This window comes from Coregonus clupeaformis, chromosome 13 (assembly GCF_020615455.1).
Source record: "Coregonus clupeaformis isolate EN_2021a chromosome 13, ASM2061545v1, whole genome shotgun sequence".
NCBI classification, from domain to species: domain Eukaryota; kingdom Metazoa; phylum Chordata; class Actinopteri; order Salmoniformes; family Salmonidae; genus Coregonus; species Coregonus clupeaformis.
In genome coordinates, this window is record NC_059204.1 from 5,156,543 (window position 1) to 5,175,550 (window position 19,008).

A 19,008-nucleotide genomic window follows, 5' to 3' on the forward strand; every position below is an offset into this window, starting at 1 on the left:
GCAAACTGTGGACCCATATACTTTAGCATGTTTCAATAAACATACATTGTAGTGTAAGGACTTGACTCTGGGCTAACTTTCAGTCTATGCCCAGTTAGCACATTAGGTTCCCTGGATGTTCTGGGAACTTCGGTTTATGGTGTCAGTTTGGTTCTGGGAACATTCCTCTCGTGTTTCAATGCCCTGGGTCTTTGAGGGGAAAAGGCCAGCGTGTGGGGGGGACCTGTATGCCAGTCGCTTCTGACCGGATTGCCAGATTGTGTCCATCCGCACATCTGCTCCACTCATCCGACAGACTTGTGTTCTGAAATGCCTTCTGAAACCCCAAGAGGCAACCCACTTGAGCTTGACAATAAAGATCTTCTATCTTAAGAATAATAAACATCAATCAATCAACAAAACCTTAAATAACACTTATGGTAAAAAGCGCTTAAATTACATATCAGAAATGAAAAGTGTATCATTCTTTTCTTTTTTTTCCCCTCTTTTTTTTTCTTTTTAAACACTGCGGTTATACTCATAGTACGCATGGTTAAATTATTTTTGAGGTTTTTAACCTCCAAAGATTTAGCACTCAGCATAGTGTGCAACTAGTCATATGCATTGTTCAGTTCTTGAATCACATTACATGTTCTAATGAATAATTTTTCGATGGTCTTCCCTCTAATCGTCCCAAAAAATGTGGGACAATACATTTACTTTTGAGACTTGTTTTCAATGTTTTTCTTCTGTTTGGCTCTGTGATATGCTACTGACAGGGGAGAGTAGAGGTTAGGTGACGTTAGCTCTACACAGTCTGACCAGTGCCATGTTGGGAGGAAACTCTTACACAGGACTGTATACATGCTTCACACATGCGCGTGCACACACACATGCGCACGCACGCACACACACAAACACACATGCACACACACACACACACACACACACATGGTAGACGAGGGGCTGATAGCACACTGCCCACTGATACCTTCCCTCATACAGTCAACACACACTCACTCATATACACATCTATACCTCGTTCACTAGTGAATGCTACTCTATCAATTGTCATATGTTGGGTGCAGAATGCCTCTCCTTTAAATCAATGTTTTATTTCCATTGGCGACGTAACACTGTGACAAATAAAATTGCATTTAGAATTTTACATAGTAGTTAACTGATTGTAACAGATTGAAATAAGCAGTAGCAATTATTCACAACAGATATTCTCTTAAATGTACAGTTGTTGTTTATTGAGACCAAAGAGTACCCTATCAAATGCACTGAACTAAATGAACTCTTAAGATGTCTCTTAAAAGATGAGCTAAGTACCTGTTATTTAGTATAGATTATTACTTTTAGATGTTTGTGCAATACATTTTTGACACACTCACATGATAACTCTGATATGTGGTCACGACACGGTAACCTAGTGCTGAACCATAATAACCTAGTATGGAACTCCTCCTCACAACCTTTAAACTCCACCCAAGCGGAACCCTGCTTCCTTGCCAACTCCAATTCTGAATTCCAAAAGAACTCTAGCCCCGCCTCCCTAGCCACTCCTGTGATTGTAGGCGGACTGGGTCAATACACTGTAAGCATTACGGTAAAATCTTGCCTTCTGATTGGCTAGGTGGAAATGTTGGCCATATTGCTTTCACCTATCCCAATCCTCTCAGGTCTACAGGTGTAGGGGCTAGGGAGGGAGTAGAGGATAGGGAGTAGGGGTTATGGGTTGATTTGGAGTCAATTTTCTCCCAACTCAGTGCCCCTGTCAAAGGGTTTTTGGACCCCGACTAAAGGCACATGATTGAAACCTTTCTAAAAATGTTCCCAATTTCCTGTTTGAACACAAATTCTTCTTCTCATACCCATGATTCCCTTCACGATCCTAACTCCCTTCCATTGTGTCTGCTATTGGATGCCCTGGAAACAATGATGTCCTGAGCCTGTTCTAAAGTGTTTTAGAGCATTTCTACACCTGCCATTGTTTAGAAGCGTTCACAAGAAAGGTGAACTAGTGTCAATTGCATGGACTACTTAGTAACATACACATCGAGACCAGATGATGACACAATTCTCTGGATTGGAACACATCTCTGTTGAGGTCAGTCTGTCTTCTAAAACCTTGTTTGCGTCCCAAATGGCACTCAATTCCCTATATAGTGCGCTACTTTTGACCAGAGCCCTATATAGGAAGGGAATAGGGGCCCTTCTAAAACCCTGAGCCAACCAAGCAGTGCACCAAAGGCATCCGCATGCTTCCCATCCGAAACAGTTTGGAACAGTTCATGCATATATTATGACGACATTTGGTGGAGTTTTTGTTCGTTTTGGCCTTCGGCAGGTTATTTTTTTCAACTGTTCGTGCACACAAATTTTTTCTCTCGAGGCAAGCCGAAGTTCGGCAGCCGAAGTTTACGCCCTTTCATCAGTGATTGGTCAACAGTTTGCAAAAACGTCAAAATTAATGACATATTTCTTAGATTAATTTGGACTATTTTGGCTATGGAGTCCCAAAATGGACAAACAGTACTATTGCCTATTTCTTCTAGTTTTTCAAGCGAAGGTAAGGTCGGAAGGTATGCGAGCACACTCGTTCGGTTCGATTAGGCGCCACCCGAACTGAAGCATGCGGAAGAAGCCTTAACTCTGCTGCCTGCCCCGCACCCCTCACTACTGCCCTCTACCGGTCACTTGAAGAACTAGTGACACTGATCAGGGCCATGTTCAGTTCAGGAGAAGACGTTTTGAAAAGGAGTAAAACAGGGAGGTACTACCTGAATCTGTCCAATAAGAACACCAATTTTCGTTTTCCATTGCAAAACGTTTTGCTCTGGCGTGCCTTGCTGAACACGACCCAGGTAAATGGTGCAGTTTAGGACCTAGATCTCTATTAAACATGTAAACATGACATCACATGGGATCTTTATTGCGAATAACACTCATCTCCAGTCTGTGAGATCAATGGGAGGCATGCAGCTCAAGGCTATGGGCATAGATGCTTGACCACTATACAATTTAGATGCTTTTTTCACTCACTACTCCCCTTGTATTCCTTTATCCCCCTCTCTTCTACTGACCTTAAATCCCTCTGAATCCTTCGATTTAGCAATCCCTGGTCCAACTGACAATTTGCCTCACCCCTCAAACTCCATGCACCTCAGTTGACACTAGATTAGAATTGGAATCAGTTCACAACATAGCCTGCAAGTTATGAGGGAGACCCTATCCAGCAATTTATCCATTGCATCCTATGCCATCTACACTTTTGCGTGTGTGTGTGTGATGTCCTATAAATCTGTATATGTATATGCGTACATGTGCCACTACTCATGCCAACTGAAATACCTAAATGTGAGTGTGTTTTCAAGTTTGGCGAGCTTTTACGTGTACAAAATAACCACAAACACGCGCAGGCGCTCGCTCACACGTCAGTATTCCTATATATAATATATTCATGTATAGATATTTAAATTGCTTACTATACTTTAGTAGACGTAAAAGCTAATTATGTCCACTGAACTTACTGAAAATGTACTCTACATGGTGTGTAACTATTACGGTACTTACGGTATTAGTCTTTCTTCTACCACATGACTGATATACAGTGGGTATAATCTTAAGAAGCCAAGTTAATGCACTGTTGCTACAAGCTGGAAGACGACCCTTGTTATCTTGTGCTGGAAGATGGTTGTGTTTGAACATAAACCGAAATGGGAATGCAAATCAATAAGGTAGAAAGTAATCTAGGCGCGACACTCATACTGCGCTTTCCCCCAAATGTTTTTTGAAACATTTGAAAATTTGGCAGCATACAAAGACGTGTACATTCTCACGGCTGAAGGGACTGGCTTTGCGTCGGAACCAGTGTTCAGAACAGAAAAATACACACACACTCACACACAAAAGAAGAAGCACAAATGTACTATACATGTACTATACTGCTGGTCAGTGTGTGTCTGGATTATAAGAGAGTCAAAATAAAAAAACAAATCCAAAAAATCTGAGGCTGGTAAAAAATAATAAAAACATGAAAAAGCAGCTTTTCCAAATCACAAAAGAATGCATAGTGACCCTTGCACTTTAGTTTTTTGTTCTTGCTGACAGACTTGATGCTCGTATGCCAGACCTCCTGCACCAATGTAAGACTTGAGTTGTGAGCAATGTTTGACTCCCGATCTGAGGGGAAAGAGTGAGAGAGAGAGAGATGGAGAGGGGGAGAGCAGTAGAAGGATGGAGAGGGGAGGGAGAAGACAAATGGTATTATGTATTATATATGTAATTTACAAAGAAAATATCACATTTGTCCTATAAATTCTTTTTCCAAAACCAAGTGACAATAACTCAAAATTACAGTTGCTCATATATATATTTTTATAATAATAAAAAATCAACGCACTTACGTATCAAAGCACTGTCAATAGATCGGCCCTTAACTCTCCTAACCATAGACTGGGATAACATTGTGATAGGTTAAAACTGATCTAGGACCAGTAACTTACATGAGTGGGGCCCAGTGGGGTCTACCAGTGAGGAGGCACATAGCTGTACCCAGGCGTCCCCTGGGGCCGATAGGTTGGCACGGTGACCGGATGTCCACCAATGTGCTGAGTGGCGTGCTGAGGCGTGGTCAGCAGAGTACCTGGGCAAAGAGGGTCAATCAGACAGACAGAGGTCATCAGCATGGTAACACGGCCAGACAGTTGTCATCACCATGGAAACATGTCGGTGGCCAAACACATCTACTCCTTGAGAACTAATCGACCGAATACTGTTAGAAATGTGTTATAAACACAGCCTTTACTCCAAACAGAAACATCACTGTAAGTACCGGTAATAGTTGTGTGAACAATTTGTTTGAGCTGTTGATAGGGTCACAAAATTCCAGTAACTTTACCAAAATGCTCAGGTTTTCCAAAAATCTTGGTTGTAGGATTCCCAGATTTCCTGGATATTCTATCCTGATTCCACAAATCTTCCAACCGGGATTTCTGGAAAACCTGGGAATTTTGCAACCCTAGTAGTTTAGTTTTGACTTCTTACCAGCAGACATGGCCATGGTTGTGCCAGCCACCATGCCCATGGCCATATGGCCGTTGGAGCGGGGCTGTTGGACAGGGGCAGGGTAGAGGGCGGATGGGATGCTGTTGGGCTGCACCACTGTGGTGTGGTGTATGACGTGGGGCTGAGCTGCATACATCGGCTGTGTATAGTACGCACCCTGAGAGGAATAGAAGAAAAGATAAGTGATTTTTGGAATGCTTTGGCAATATTCAATATTGAAAAATTTAGAATTGGCTTTTCTTACTTTTCTAGCACAGCTAATTTTACTCAGCAAGCTAACTGTCTTCTAACAATCAAAAAACAAGTAGAGAGAGGTCATCAATCACATCTTATAAGTAGGTAGGTGATATTGTCAAACAGACAGCCAACCCCAGTGAGTAAAAGCCAGGCCAGGTCCTTACCTGAGTGTAGAGGTTCTGTTGGGGATAGGCACTTCTGATGGGGTACATGGCCGTCTGGTAGGGGTTAGGGGACGGGGAGTAGGGAGGGGGCGCCCCATTGGACTGACCAGGGGGGACCTTGTAGGGTGTCCCAGCAGTGTATCCTAGATGAGAGAGAGAGATAGAGAGAGGGAAGGATGGAAAGAGAGAAAGAAAGAAAGTGAAAGTCAGGGAGAAAAAAGCAAGAGAGAGAGAGAGAGTAAGAGAGAGATCAAGACGGGAGAGGGAAAGATGGAGAAAGAGAAAGCAAAAGAGAGGGAGGCAGAAAGAAAGAGAACATGCGGTGAGCGAGACCTAGTTTCAGTTTCCAGATCAGTTTTAATTGTCTTGAGATTCAGAGTGTGTCATTGGAGGAGGAGAACACTGAGGATTGACTGAATAACAGTGCTCCTTTACAAAATACATGTAGCCTCCAAGATATATATATAGTTTCCACAGAGCTTTGGACAGATATGAAGCAGAACCAGCTGTATTATGAATGCCCAAAGAGAGGCCATGGGCTTGTTCGACATTGCAGCCGACGTGATGCATTTTGGGTAAATTGTGACTGACTGATCTACAAATAATAATAAGTAGTTATATTTGATGCAAGGTAATTTGTAGATCAGTCAGTCGACAGTCGGCTGCAATCGTGAACAAGCCCTGTGACAACTACACAGAGAATGTGAACATTCTTTTTTTATACTCAAACACTCAAGCACACACAGCCAGGCACACACAGACACACACACACACACACACACACACACACACACACAGACACACACACACACACACACACACACACACACACACACACAGAGAAGTGTCTGTTCTGGTGGGTTTTAGAGGACATTGATCATTACATTAATGTTAGGAAACCACCAAATCACTTCCATGACTCGAACACACATTATCTATCCAACTGAAACGTAGTTACACTATTTGAGAAGAATGTATGCTGCAGCAGCCAGCAAATGTGTTATATGATACCGCACAGCAAATCAAATCAAATCAAATTGTATTTGCCACATGCGCCGAATACAACAGGTGTAGACATTACCGTGAAATGCTTACTTACAGCCCTTAACCAACAATGAATTTTTTTTAAAATAAAAAAGTAAAATAAAACAACAACAACAAAAAAGTGTTAGAAAAAAAGAGCAGAAGTAAAATAAAATAACAGTAGGGAGGCTATATACAGGGGGGTACCGGTGCAGAGTCAATGTGCGGGGGCACCGGCTAATTGAGGTAGTTGAGGTAGTTGAGGTAATATGTACATGTGGGTAGAGTTAAAGTGACTATGCATAAATAATTAACAGAGTAGCAGCAGCGTAAAAAGATGGGGTGGTGGTGGGGGGGGCAGTGCAAATAGTCCGGGTAGCCATGATTAGCTGTTCAGGAGTCTTATGGCTTGGGGGTAGAAGCTGTTGAGAAGCCTTTTGGACCTAGACTAGGCGCTCCGGTACTGCTTGCCGTGCGGTAGTAGAGAGAACAGTCTATGACTAGGGTGGCTGGAGTCTTTGACAATTTTGAGGGCCTTCCTCTGACACTGCCTGGTATAGAGGTCCTGGATGGCAGGAAGCTTGGCCCCAGTGATGTACTGGGCCGTACGCACTACCCTCTGTAGTGCCTTGCGGTCGGAGGCCGAGCAGTTGCCATACTAGGCGGTGATGCAACCAGTCAGGATGCTCTCAATGGTGCAGTTGTAGAACTTTTTCAGGATCTGAGGACCCATGCCAAATCTTTTCAGTCTCCTGAGGGGGAATAGGCTTTGTCGTGCCCTCTTCACGACTGTCTTGGTGTGTTTGGACCATGATAGTTCGTTGGTGATGTGGACACCAAGGAACTTGAAGCTCTCAACCTGTTCCACTACAGCCCCGTCGATGAGAATGGGGGCGTGCTCAGTCCTCTTTTTTTTTCTGTAGTCCACAATTATCTCCTCCCTATAGGCTGTCTCATCGTTGTCGGTGATCAGGCCTACCACTGTTGTGTCGTCGGCAAACTTAAGGATGGTGTTGGAGTCGTGCCTGGCCATGCAGTCATGGGTGAACAGGGAGTACAGGAGGGGACTGAGCACGCACCCCTGAGGGGCCCCCGTGTTGAGGATCAGCGTGGCAGATGTGTTGTTACCTACCCTTACCACCTGGGGGCGGCCCGTCAGGAAGTCCAGGATCCAATTGCAGAGGGAGGTGTTTAGTCCCAGGATCCTTAGCTTAGTGATTAGCTTTGAGGGCACTATGGTGTTGAATGCTGAGCTGTAGTCAATTAATAGCATTCTCACGTAGGTGTTCCTCTTGTCCAGGTGGGAAAGGGCAGTGTGGAGTGCAATAGAGATTGCATCATCTGTGGATCTGTTGGGGCGGTATGCAAATTGCAGTGGGTCTAGGGTTTCTGGGATAATGGTGTTGATGTGAGCCATGACCAGCCTTTCAAAGCACTTCATGGCTACAGACGTCAGTGCTACGGGTCGGTAGTCATTTAGGCAGGTTATCTTAGTGTCCTTGGGCACAGGGACTATGGTGGTCTGCTTGAAACATGTTGGTATTACAGACTCAGTCAGGGACATGTTGAAAATGTCAGTGAAGACACTTGCCAGTTGGTCAGCACATGCTCGGAGTACACGTCCTGGTAATCCGTCTGGCCCCGCGGCCTTGTGAATGTTGACCTGCTTAAAAGTCTTACTCACATCGGCTACGGAGCGCGTGATCACATAGTCATCCGGAACAGCTGGTGCTCTCATGCATGCTTCAGTGTTGCTTGCCTCGAAGCGAGCATAGAAGTGGTTTAGCTCGTCTGGTAGGCTTGTGTCACTGGGCAGCTCGCGGCTGTGCTTCCTAACCTGCTACAAATAGTCAAGTCTGATGTTAATTGGGCAAAAGCCAGATCCCTTCTAGCGATGACAGGCTGGCCCTGGTGTTTAAGCCAAGCATGATGCCATCCCACAGCCCCTCCCCCTACGATGTCATTTCCCCTGTGATGTCACTCACTACCTCACATCCTCCCATCGGCCTGTCTTACTCCAAACCTTTTCCTAACACCTTTTTCCCAAGAGTTCGAAACCCAGCCCAGCTCTGAATGTACCCCCAGCCATGCCAACATGTATGTGTGTGTGTTTGTGTGTGTAAATACAAATGTGTGTGTGTGTGTGTGTGTGTGTGTGTGTGTGTGTGTGTGTGTGTGTGTGTGTGTGTGTGTGTGTGTGTGTGTGAGACTGTGTGCCAGGGTTTCCATTAGGAAAATGTGGCACCGGACAACATGACCGGCAATCAAAATCACATTTACATTATTGTAATTCATTTTAACAGAATAGAAATTAGCCTGTAAAGTCTTGATAAAATAAAGTAGAACGATGTTCTTATACCAACATGACAGGTTTTATTGAAAAGCAAAACATTGCCCGTTGCATCTTCATCCCTGCTATAAATCACAAATTTAAAATTTAAAAACATTTAGCCTACAAGAACAAGTCGCCTACACAGGAATAAAACACAATTTCATAATATCATATTTGTATAATTTAATTTGCGAATGACTTGACCTGTAGGCTATTTGTATGACATTTTAATTAATAAATAACAAAACACAGCTGTTTTCAAATACAATCTAGGCCTCTCTAATTTAATTTAGCCCCGGCATGAACATTTTAATTAGGCCTAATAAATAACTAAACATGGCTGTCTACTAACACCAGGGCCAGCCTGTCATCGCTAGAAGGGATCTAGCTTTTGCCCAATTAACATCAGACTTGACTATTTGTAGCAGGTTAGGATAACTTATGCAACAGGTTAGCATAATTAATGTGGCAGGTTAGAAGAATTAGGTTAAGGTTAGGAAAAGGGTTAGGGATAGCTCAAATGCAACAAAAAAAGGACAAAAGCTGGATCGCCCCACTCCCCATTCCCGCTGCCATTCAGCACCACAGCAGTGGAAAGAGGACACTCTAGGCGGCCACAAAATGAAGAAATTATAGAACTGATGTTGGACAATCAAATTCGATATGTAAATAAACAAAAATAAGGCTGGTTAATTGAGAGAAAGCTTATTTTACAATGCTCCTCTGAAACGAGGCCTGCACCATGCATTCATGAAAGCACTTATTTCCAAAGTTCAAATGATATATCTCTCTTTTCACAGTTCTACTAGATGCTGTTAATAAATGTTATGCCTATTGTAATTTGAACTATCGTGGACTCGTGTCATGTGTCATGTGTGATATACATGGCTTATTGATAACAACTCTGTTTCCTACTATAGGCAGTTGGCTGCCTAGTGATTGCAACATTGTAACTCTCCGATGTGAATAGTTAGCAATAATGTTTTGTTTCCAAGTGCTACTGAATAAGCTCAACAGAAATGCACCAATTGCGCATGATACATCATTACTCTACTCTAGTCTATCAATCCATTCCAAATATTTATACTATACATGACACAGGGGCAGCATATGTTGATCTTGCCTAGGGCGGCAGCAGAACTGCTAGGACCGGGCCTGACGAACACAATAATTTGCCTCTAATTTACTTGTGTTTGAGGCGGACTTTCGCCTAAAGTGAGCTGCTGCTGTTGGGAAGTCAAAACTGTCCAACTCCTTGGAGCAGCTTGATGTGTATCAGCCTCGTTACTTTGTCCTGGCGCGGTCTTGAGGCAGTCTTTACTCTGTTTTGGAGAAAGTATACGGGGACACTGGAAATGGGAATAATCAAGACAATCTTCGCCAATTTTGCCCAGTCGGGGTACACTTAGCTGAAGTCTCTTATGAGGACCTCGCATCTTTTGCGTGAGTAAAAATACCCGACACTAATTTACAAGCAGCTTAATGGTTTTATTAGCATATGAAGTATATTTGCCTTTGAAGTTGGAGCACATCGACTGGTATTTCCTTCAATTAATAAAAAGCATAATTTTTCAATGGATTTTATCTTTCCTGGACAACTTGGTCGGCAACAATGTTATTTATCAGCTTTTCATATTATTATATTTTGGCCAAAAGCCACCATTTACCGGCTAACAGAAACCCTGCTGTGTGCATCCTGTGTATGTACGTGTGAGAGTGCATGCAAACGTGTGTGTGAGTATGTCTGTGTGCATACATATCTGTGTGTGTAGAGTACATAGGGTCATATTTACTGAAAGCTGCGGCTGAGGCCTGGTACTGGCGGCCCTCTGAGCCTGCGTCCATGGCCAGGTCATAGGAGCCCTCTGGGGCCCCTGCAGCACCGGAGGCCTGGGGCCAGCCCTGCTTCACCAGCAGCACTGTCCCAGACACAGACACAGAGAGATTACACACACACCCTCACACACGTAGAACACAGAGACAGATATAGAAGACAGACATGGATAGATAGTAATAAAACACACACAGCATGCAAATGCACTCACAAAAGCACGCACATAGAGAATACACACAAACAGAGTACACACAGAGTATACAGTACACACCTGGTCACTAGTGAAAGTCTACACACCCCTTGCACATTCTTCACATTTTGTTTCCTTAAAATTAAATCTAAAAAGGGAATAAATTAAGAGTTTTTTTCTACCGATCTACACAACCTACTCCACATGTTCAAAGTGAAATAAAACTATATAAAATGTTCTCTTATTGTGGTGGCAGCATCATGTTATGGGTATGCTTGTCACCAGCAGAGACTGGGGAGTTTGTCACGATCAAAATAAATATGAAAGGAGCAAAGACCAGATAAAAATTGAGGAAACCCTGCCTCAGTCTTCTGAAAACCTAACCCTGGGATAGAGTTTTATTTTTCAGCAGGACAAAAACATTTTATGCCAAAGACACACCAGAATGGCTTTCCAATTGGTGTTGAGTGTTCCTGAGTGGTCTAGTCTCAGTCCTGTCTTAAATCTGCTTGAAAATCAGAGACAAGGCATGAATATTGCTGTCCATCAATGACTCCCAACCAGATTTACTTAGTTTGAGCAATTTTGACAAAGACAATGGATATAAAAATCAGCAAAAAAAGAAACGTCCCTTTTTGAGGACCCTATCTTTCAAAGATAATTCGTAAAAATCCAAATAACTTCACAGATCTTCATTGTAAAGGGTTTAAACACTGTTTCCCATGCTTGTTCAATGAACCATAAACAATTAATGAACATGCACCTGTGGAACGGTCGTTAAGACACTAACAGCTTACAGACGGTAGGCAATTAAGGTCACAGTTATGAAAACTTAGGACACTAAAGAGGCCTTTCTACTGACTCTGAAAAACACCAAAAGAAAGATGCCCAGGGTCCCTGCTCATCTGCGTGAAGGTGCCTTAGGCATGCTGCAAGGAGGCATGACGACTGCAGATGTGGCCAGGGCAATAAATTGCAATGTCTGTACTGTGAGATGCCTAAGACAGCGCTACAGGGAGACAGGACGGACAGCTGATCGTCCTCGCAGTGGCAGACCACGTGTAACAACACCTGGACAGGATCGGTACATCCGAACATCACACCTGCGGGACAGGTACAGGATGGCAACAACACTGCCCGAGTTACACCAGGAACGCACAATCCCTCCATCAGTGCTCAGACTGTCTGCAATAGGCTGAGAGAGGCAGGTCCTCACCAGACATCACCGGCAACAACGTCGCCTATGGGCACAAACCCACCGTCGCTGGACCAGACAGGACTGGCAAAAAGTGCTCTTCACTGACGAGTTGCGGTTTTGTCTCACCAGGGGTGATGGTCGGATTCGCGTTTAAGGAATGAGCGTTACACTGAGGCCTGTACTCTGGAGTGGGATCGATTTGGAGGTGGAGGGTCCGTCATGGTCTGGGGCGGTGTGTCACAGCATCAGCGGACTGAGTTTGTTGTCATTGCAGGCAATCGCAACACTGTGCGTTACAGGGAAGACATCCTCCTCCCTCATGTGGTACCCTTCCTGCAGGCTCATGCTGACATGACCCTCCAGCATGACAATGCCACCAGCCATACTGCTCGTTCTGTGCGTGATTTCCTGCAAGACAGGAATGTCAGTGATCTGCCATGGCCAGCGAAGAGGCCGGATCTCAATCCCATTGAGCACGTCTAGGATCTGTTGGATCGGAGGGTGAGGGCTAGGGCCATTCCCCCCAGAAATGTCAGGGAACTTGCAGGTGCCTTGGTGGAAGAGTAGGGTAACATCTCACAGAAATAACTGGCAAATATGGTGCAGTCCATGAGGAGGAGATGCACTGCAGTACTTAATGCAGCTGGTGGCCACACCAGATACTGACTGTTACTTTTGATTTTGACCCCCCCTTTGTTCAGGGACACATTATTCAATTTCTGTTAGTCACATGTCTGTGGAACTTGTTCAGTTTATATCTCAGTTGTTGAATCTTGTTATGTTCATACAAATATTTACACATGTTAAGTTTGCTGAAAATAAACGCAGTTGACAGTGAGAGGTTTCTTTTTTTGCTGAGTTTATGTTGCCCTACGAGTTGTACAAAGTTGGTAGAATCTTATTCCAAATGATTCACAGCTGTAATGGCTGCCAAAGGGTGCTTCCACCAAGTATTAACTCTGGGGCGTTAAGACATACGCAATCAAGACATTTTCATTTTCTTTTTTTTTTTATTCATTTGGAAAATGATCCATAATTGTTATTTTACTTTGAAAATGTGGTGTAGGTTGTGTACATAACATTTTATACATGTTTTGTATTTAATTTAAAGGCAGCAAAATGTGAAGGCTGTGCAAGGGGTGTGTAGGCTTTCATTAGACAATGTATACACACACACAAACAGAGTACACACACACACACACACAGAGCACAGAAATAGAGTACATACACACAAACAGAGTGCACAGAGTACACACGCTAACACACACATAGAGAATACACACACAGACAAAGAGTACACACACTAACATACACATATAGAATACATAACATTTCACACATTAAACACACTGACATACAAGCATACACACATACACACACACGTACACACATCATTCATCCATTCCATTGTCGAACTTGGGCTTAGTTTCGGACGCATTTTCTCGTGTTTCATGCCTAGGGAACATGACCCAGCCCAGTAACGGCAGTGCTGCAGTGCACTGTAGTGCGACAACATGGCACAGCTCTCACTGACCTACTTCACTCCACTCTCTGATGCCCATCAAACCCTCTGGAGCTCCAGGAGAAATGCAGTAAAACCAGATTCTGCACATAACAAATATGGATCACCACCAACCACAACACAAACTACTAGCTACCAAAGCTAGGGTCAATTCCATTTCAGTTCAGTCAATTCAGGAAGTAAAGTGAAATTCCAGCTCCATTTTTTCTCATAGAGAAGCATTGAGGAAAATTTGAATTGAATACTTGCTGAATTGAAAAGTAATTGACCCCAACCCTAATACCTACCCAACCTTTGATGTGAAGAGATGCATTCCATTGAAACTACATTCATTTATTCTAGCTAGCACAAGGAGATGCTAGAGAGCCCAACACTGCTTCTAGACATCTTAACGACAAACAGTATTACAGTATTTACGGTAATAAAATGCCAAACAACCCCAGGTTATATCACTTTCACTAACTGACAAACATCTCAAGCCATCCTCTAACATCAAAGGGCAATGTAACCACAACCATAGTAAGGCCTACATGTCAGAATCGTTTATCACAATAAAACAGAAAATAAATTCGGAATCATCTTATTAACAGTCATTCTCAAGGCATTCTCAAGTTCACACCAAAACACAACATTACACGCACACAAAACACACACACGCACACACACATTTCTGGACAGAACGTTCTAGATCACTGTGTGGATACAACATGAACAAAGCCTCTCTAGCAGCTCTACATAAGAGTCCTCAAGGCATTGTGAAGGCTCTGGGGTGAAGTTTCATGTAGGTACAGATCTAGGATCAGCTCCCCCTCACCCAATCTTAACCTTAACCATTAGTGGTGAAAATGTTAAACTGACCCAAGATCAGCGTCTAGGGGAAACTTCTCATGACAATGTCAAGAACCCATTTCCATGAATACTGTGATTATGTGGATCGAGACATTCTTGAGTGCTGTGTAGTGCTGTAAGATATGCACTCAAGAATACGTGTGGAATAGACACATGTAAACAGAGAGGATGTTTGAGTGTGTGTGTGTGTGTGTGTGTGTGTGTGTGTATACGTGGTTGTGTGTGTGTGCATGCGGGTGTTTTTACCTTTGAGTAGACTGCACCGCCAATCTGATTCATATAGTGTGTGTTGTATTACATGTGTGCATATTCTTACCTTGGAGGATAGAGTGGACTGCTGGTTTGATCAAACTGTGTGTGTGCTTGTGTGCATGTGTGTGTGTGTGTGCATGTTTGTGCGTGCATGCATTTGTGTGTGTGTGTGTTCTTACCTGGGGGATAGCCTGGGCTGCCAGTCTGGTAGAGGTTGGGTGTGTAGGTAGGAGCCTGAGGATAACCTGCAGGATAGCCTGAGGACAGAGAACAGAGGCCTTTTAGAACATCATCGCCTGAGGGTGTGTGTGAGTTTGTTTGTGTGTGTGTGTGTATATTTGTTTGTTTGTGTGTGTGTGTGTGTGTGTGTGTGTGTGTGTGTTTGTTTGTTTGTTTGTTTGTTTGTTTGTGTGTGTGTATGTTTGTGCAGCATGGACGTGTGAGTGCATGCAAGTTAATATATGAGTGGATGTGGATGTGTGTGTGTTGTGAGACGGAAGGTCAAAGGTAGGACAGCACAGAGACAGTGTTCCAGAGTGCCTGTGTGGAGGGGATAATCACATGTTATTACTCTATGGAGCCTCCATCTCCCCACATCCCCATCACAGTGATTTACAGTGCAGCCCCACCCTCCTGCACCTGATTCATAAAATATATGGATAGGACACTGCAGTGGATGCAACCCATCCACATACAGTGGGGAGAACAAGTATTTGATACACTGCCGATTTTCCAGGTTTTCCTACTTACAAAGCATGTAGAGGTCTGTCATTTTTATCATAGGTACACTTCAACTGTGAGAGACGGAATCAAAAATCCAGAAAATCACATTGTATGATTTTTAAGTAATTAATTTGCATTTTATTGCATGACATAAGTATTTGATACATCAGAAATGCAGAACTTAATATTTGGTACAGAAACCTTTGTTTGCAATTACAGAGATCATACGTTTCCTGTAGGTCTTGACCAGGTTTGCACACACTGCAGCAGGGATTTTGGCCCACTCCTCCATACAGACCTCCAGATCCTTCAGGTTTCGGGGCTGTCGCTGGGCAATACGGACTTTCAGCTCCCTCCAAAGATTTTCTATTGGGTTCAGGTTTGGAGACTGGCTAGGCCACTCCAGGACCTTGAGATGCTTCTTACGGAGCCACTCCTTAGTTGCCCTGGCTGTGTGTTTCGGGTCGTTGTCATGCTGGAAGACCCAGCCACGACACATCTTCAATGCTCTTACTGAGGGAAGGAGGTTGTTGGCCAAGATCTTGCGATACATGGCCCCATCCATCCTCCCCTCAATACGGTGCAGTCGTCCTGTCCCCTTTGCAGAAAAGCATCCCCAAAGAATGATGTTTCCACCTCCATGCTTCACGGTTGGGATGGTGTTCTTGGGGTTGTACTCATCCTTCTTCTTCCTCCAAACACGGCGAGTGGAGTTTAGACCAAAAAGCTCTATTTTTGTCTCATCAGACCACATGACCTTCTCCCATTCCTCCTCTGGATCATCCAGATGTTCATTGTCAAACTTCAGACGGGCCTGGACATGCGCTGGCTTGAGCAGGGGGACCTTGCGTGCACTGCAGGATTTTAATCCATGACAGCGTAGTGTGTTACTAATGGTTTTCTTTGAGACTGTGGTCCCAGCTCTCTTCAGGTCATTGACCAGGTCCTGCCGTGTAGTTCTGGGCTGATCCCTCACCTTCCTCATGATCATTGATGCCCCACGAGGTGAGATCTTGCATGGAGCCCCAGACCGAGGATGATTGACCGTCATCTTGAACTTCTTCCATTTTCTAATAATTGCGCCAACAGTTGTTGCCTTCTCACCAAGCTGCTTGCCTATTGTCCTGTAGCCCATCCCAGCCTTGTGCAGGTCTACAATTTTATCCCTGATGTCCTTACACAGCTCTCTGGTCTTGGCCATTGTGGAGAGGTTGGAGTCTGTTTGATTGAGTGTGTGGAAAGGTGTCTTTTATACAGGTAACGAGTTCAAACAGGTGCAGTTAATACAGGTAATGAGTGGAGAACAGGAGGGCTTCTTAAAGAAAAACTAACAGGTCTGTGAGAGCCGGAATTCTTAATGGTTGGTAGGTGATCAAATACTTATGTCATGCAATAAAATGCAAATTAATTACTTAAAAATCATACAATGTGATTTTCTGGATTTTTGTTTTAGATTCCGTCTCTCACAGTTGAAGTGTACCTATGATACAAATTACAGACCTCTATATGCTTTGTAAGTAGGAAAACCTGCAAAATCGGCAGTGTATCAAATACTTGTTCTCCCCACTATAGGTTGGATGTCAGCGATTGTGTGAAGTTGCTGACAGTTCAGATAAGATAAGGTTGAAGTCTCCTGGGTCGTATTCATTAGGGTACCGACTGGAAGAAAACAGACTGAAACGGAGCGACTACCTGAACTTGTCCAATATAAGAAATGCTTGTTTTCATTTTACGTTGCAAAACATTTTGTTGTGTCTTAATGAATACGACACTGGTTCAGTTTGAATGGGATGTATTGAGGTACTTGGTGACTCATAGATTATCTTATTTCAAAGGATATAGGAAGGAAGTGCTTTAGAAGGTGAAATGTGACTTTAGCTCCATTCAGTTTCTTTTTTATCCTGAAAAACTCCCCAGTCCTTAACGATTACAAGCATACCCATAATACGATGCAGCCACCACTATCCATGTAAATATGGAGTGGTACTCAGTAATGTCTTGTATTGGATTTGCCCCAAAGCAACTGAGTTAGGAAGGACACCTGTATCTTTGTAGTGACTGGGTGTATTGATACACCATCCAAAGTGTAATGAATAACTTCAACATGGTCAAAGGGATATTCAGCGTCTGCTACAATAGGTGCCCTTCTTTGTGAGACATTGGAAAACCTCTGTTGTCTTTGTGGTTGAATCTGTGTTTGAAATTCCCTGCTCGACTGAAGGACCTTACAGATGTATATGTGGTAGTCATTCAAAAATCATGTTAAACACTATTATTGCACACAGAGTGAGTCCATGCAACTTATTATGACTTGTTAAGCGTATTTTTTTACTCCTGAACCTATTTAGGCTTGTCATAACAAAGGGGTTGAATACTTATTGACTCAAGACATTTCAGCTTTTCATTTTTTATTAATTTGTTAAACATATATAGATAAACTTTAACATTATGGGGTATTGTGTGTAGGCCAGTGACAAAAAAGCGAGGGGGTGGTTGAGAGGAGGCGAAGGAGGGATGATCATACCGTATTGATCACCATGAGAAATAGAGAATAGTTCAGCAGACACCCATTCAAGTGTGTGTGTGTGTGTGTAAACGTCCATTTGTATACAGCGTGTTTGTGTGCATACACTGGTATGCATGCCTGTGTGTGTGTGTGTGTCTGTGTGCATGTATGCCTGTGTATGCGTGCATGTGGTGTATAAACATATGATTGTGTGTGGTGAGGAAGAGAGTTCATTGGAGGACAGGGAGGAGGTGGAACATCAAAGTACTTATCATTCATTTGAACTGTAATGGAACATGAGGTGGCACCATGGAGTCTAAACCTCATTGACAAGAGTTATCTTCTACAGTACTGGACCATGAAGTGGCACCATGGAGTCTAAACCTCATTGACAAGAGTTATCTTCTACAGCGTGAAGAGGCTCCTTCTCCTCTGCACTGCACACTACACTACCTGGCTGTCACTAATCACAGCACTGATATGAGAAGGAAAAAGGGGACTGAAGAGAGACAGGATTGAAGGGAGGGAAAAAAGAAAAAGACAGAGAGGGAGAGAGAAAGAGAGGGAGAGAGAAAGAGAGGGAGAGAGAAAGAGAGGGAGAGAGAGAGGGAGAGAGAGGAAGAGAGGGAGAGAGAAAGAGAGGGAGAGAGAAATAAAGAGAGGGGGAGAGAGAGGGAGAGAGAGGAAGAGAGGGAGAGAGGAAGAGAGAGGAAGAGAGGGAGAAAGGAAGAGAGAAAGAGAGAAAGAGAGAAAGAGAGGGAGAGAGAAAGAGAGAAAGAGAGGGAGAGAGAAAGAGAGAAAGAGAGGGAGAGAGAAAGAGAGGGAGAGAGAGGGAGAGAAAGAGAGAAAGAGAGAAAGAGAGGAAGAGAGAAAGAGAGGGAGAGAAAGAGAGAAAGAGAGGGAGAGAGAAAGAGAGGGAGAGAGAAAGAGAGAAAGAGAGGGAGAGAGAAAGAGAGGGAGAGAGAAAGAGAGGGGGAGAGAGGAAGAGAGAAAGGGAAAAAGAGAGGGAGAGAGAAAGAGAGGAAGAGAGAAAGAGAGGAAGAGAGAAAGAGAGGAAGAGGGAGAGAGAAAGAGAGGGAGAGAGAAAGAGAGGGAGAGAGATAGAGAGAGCGAGAATAGAACCACA

General features: G+C 43.6%; 1 protein-coding gene across 2 annotated transcripts in view; it reads right to left on the reverse strand.

Moving 5' to 3' along the window:
* Positions 1 to 2,901: 2,901 nt before the first annotated feature.
* LOC123492162 (protein FAM168A-like) overlaps positions 2,902 to 19,008 on the reverse strand; it is a 54,083-nt gene continuing 37,976 nt past the window's right edge. The window contains exons 3-8 of one of the 2 annotated variants that reach the window (XM_045224188.1): positions 14,833 to 14,910; positions 10,602 to 10,727; positions 5,454 to 5,596; positions 5,032 to 5,209; positions 4,491 to 4,630; positions 2,902 to 4,167 (exon numbers count right to left, since the gene is read on the reverse strand). In XM_045224188.1, the coding sequence (XP_045080123.1) occupies positions 4,512 to 4,630; positions 5,032 to 5,209; positions 5,454 to 5,596; positions 10,602 to 10,727; positions 14,833 to 14,910 (644 nt within the window). In that variant the 3' untranslated portion in view covers positions 2,902 to 4,167; positions 4,491 to 4,511. The remainder of the gene's footprint in view (positions 4,168 to 4,490; positions 4,631 to 5,031; positions 5,210 to 5,453; positions 5,597 to 10,601; positions 10,728 to 14,832; positions 14,911 to 19,008) is intronic. The other variant, XM_045224189.1, reaches the window with a different exon arrangement.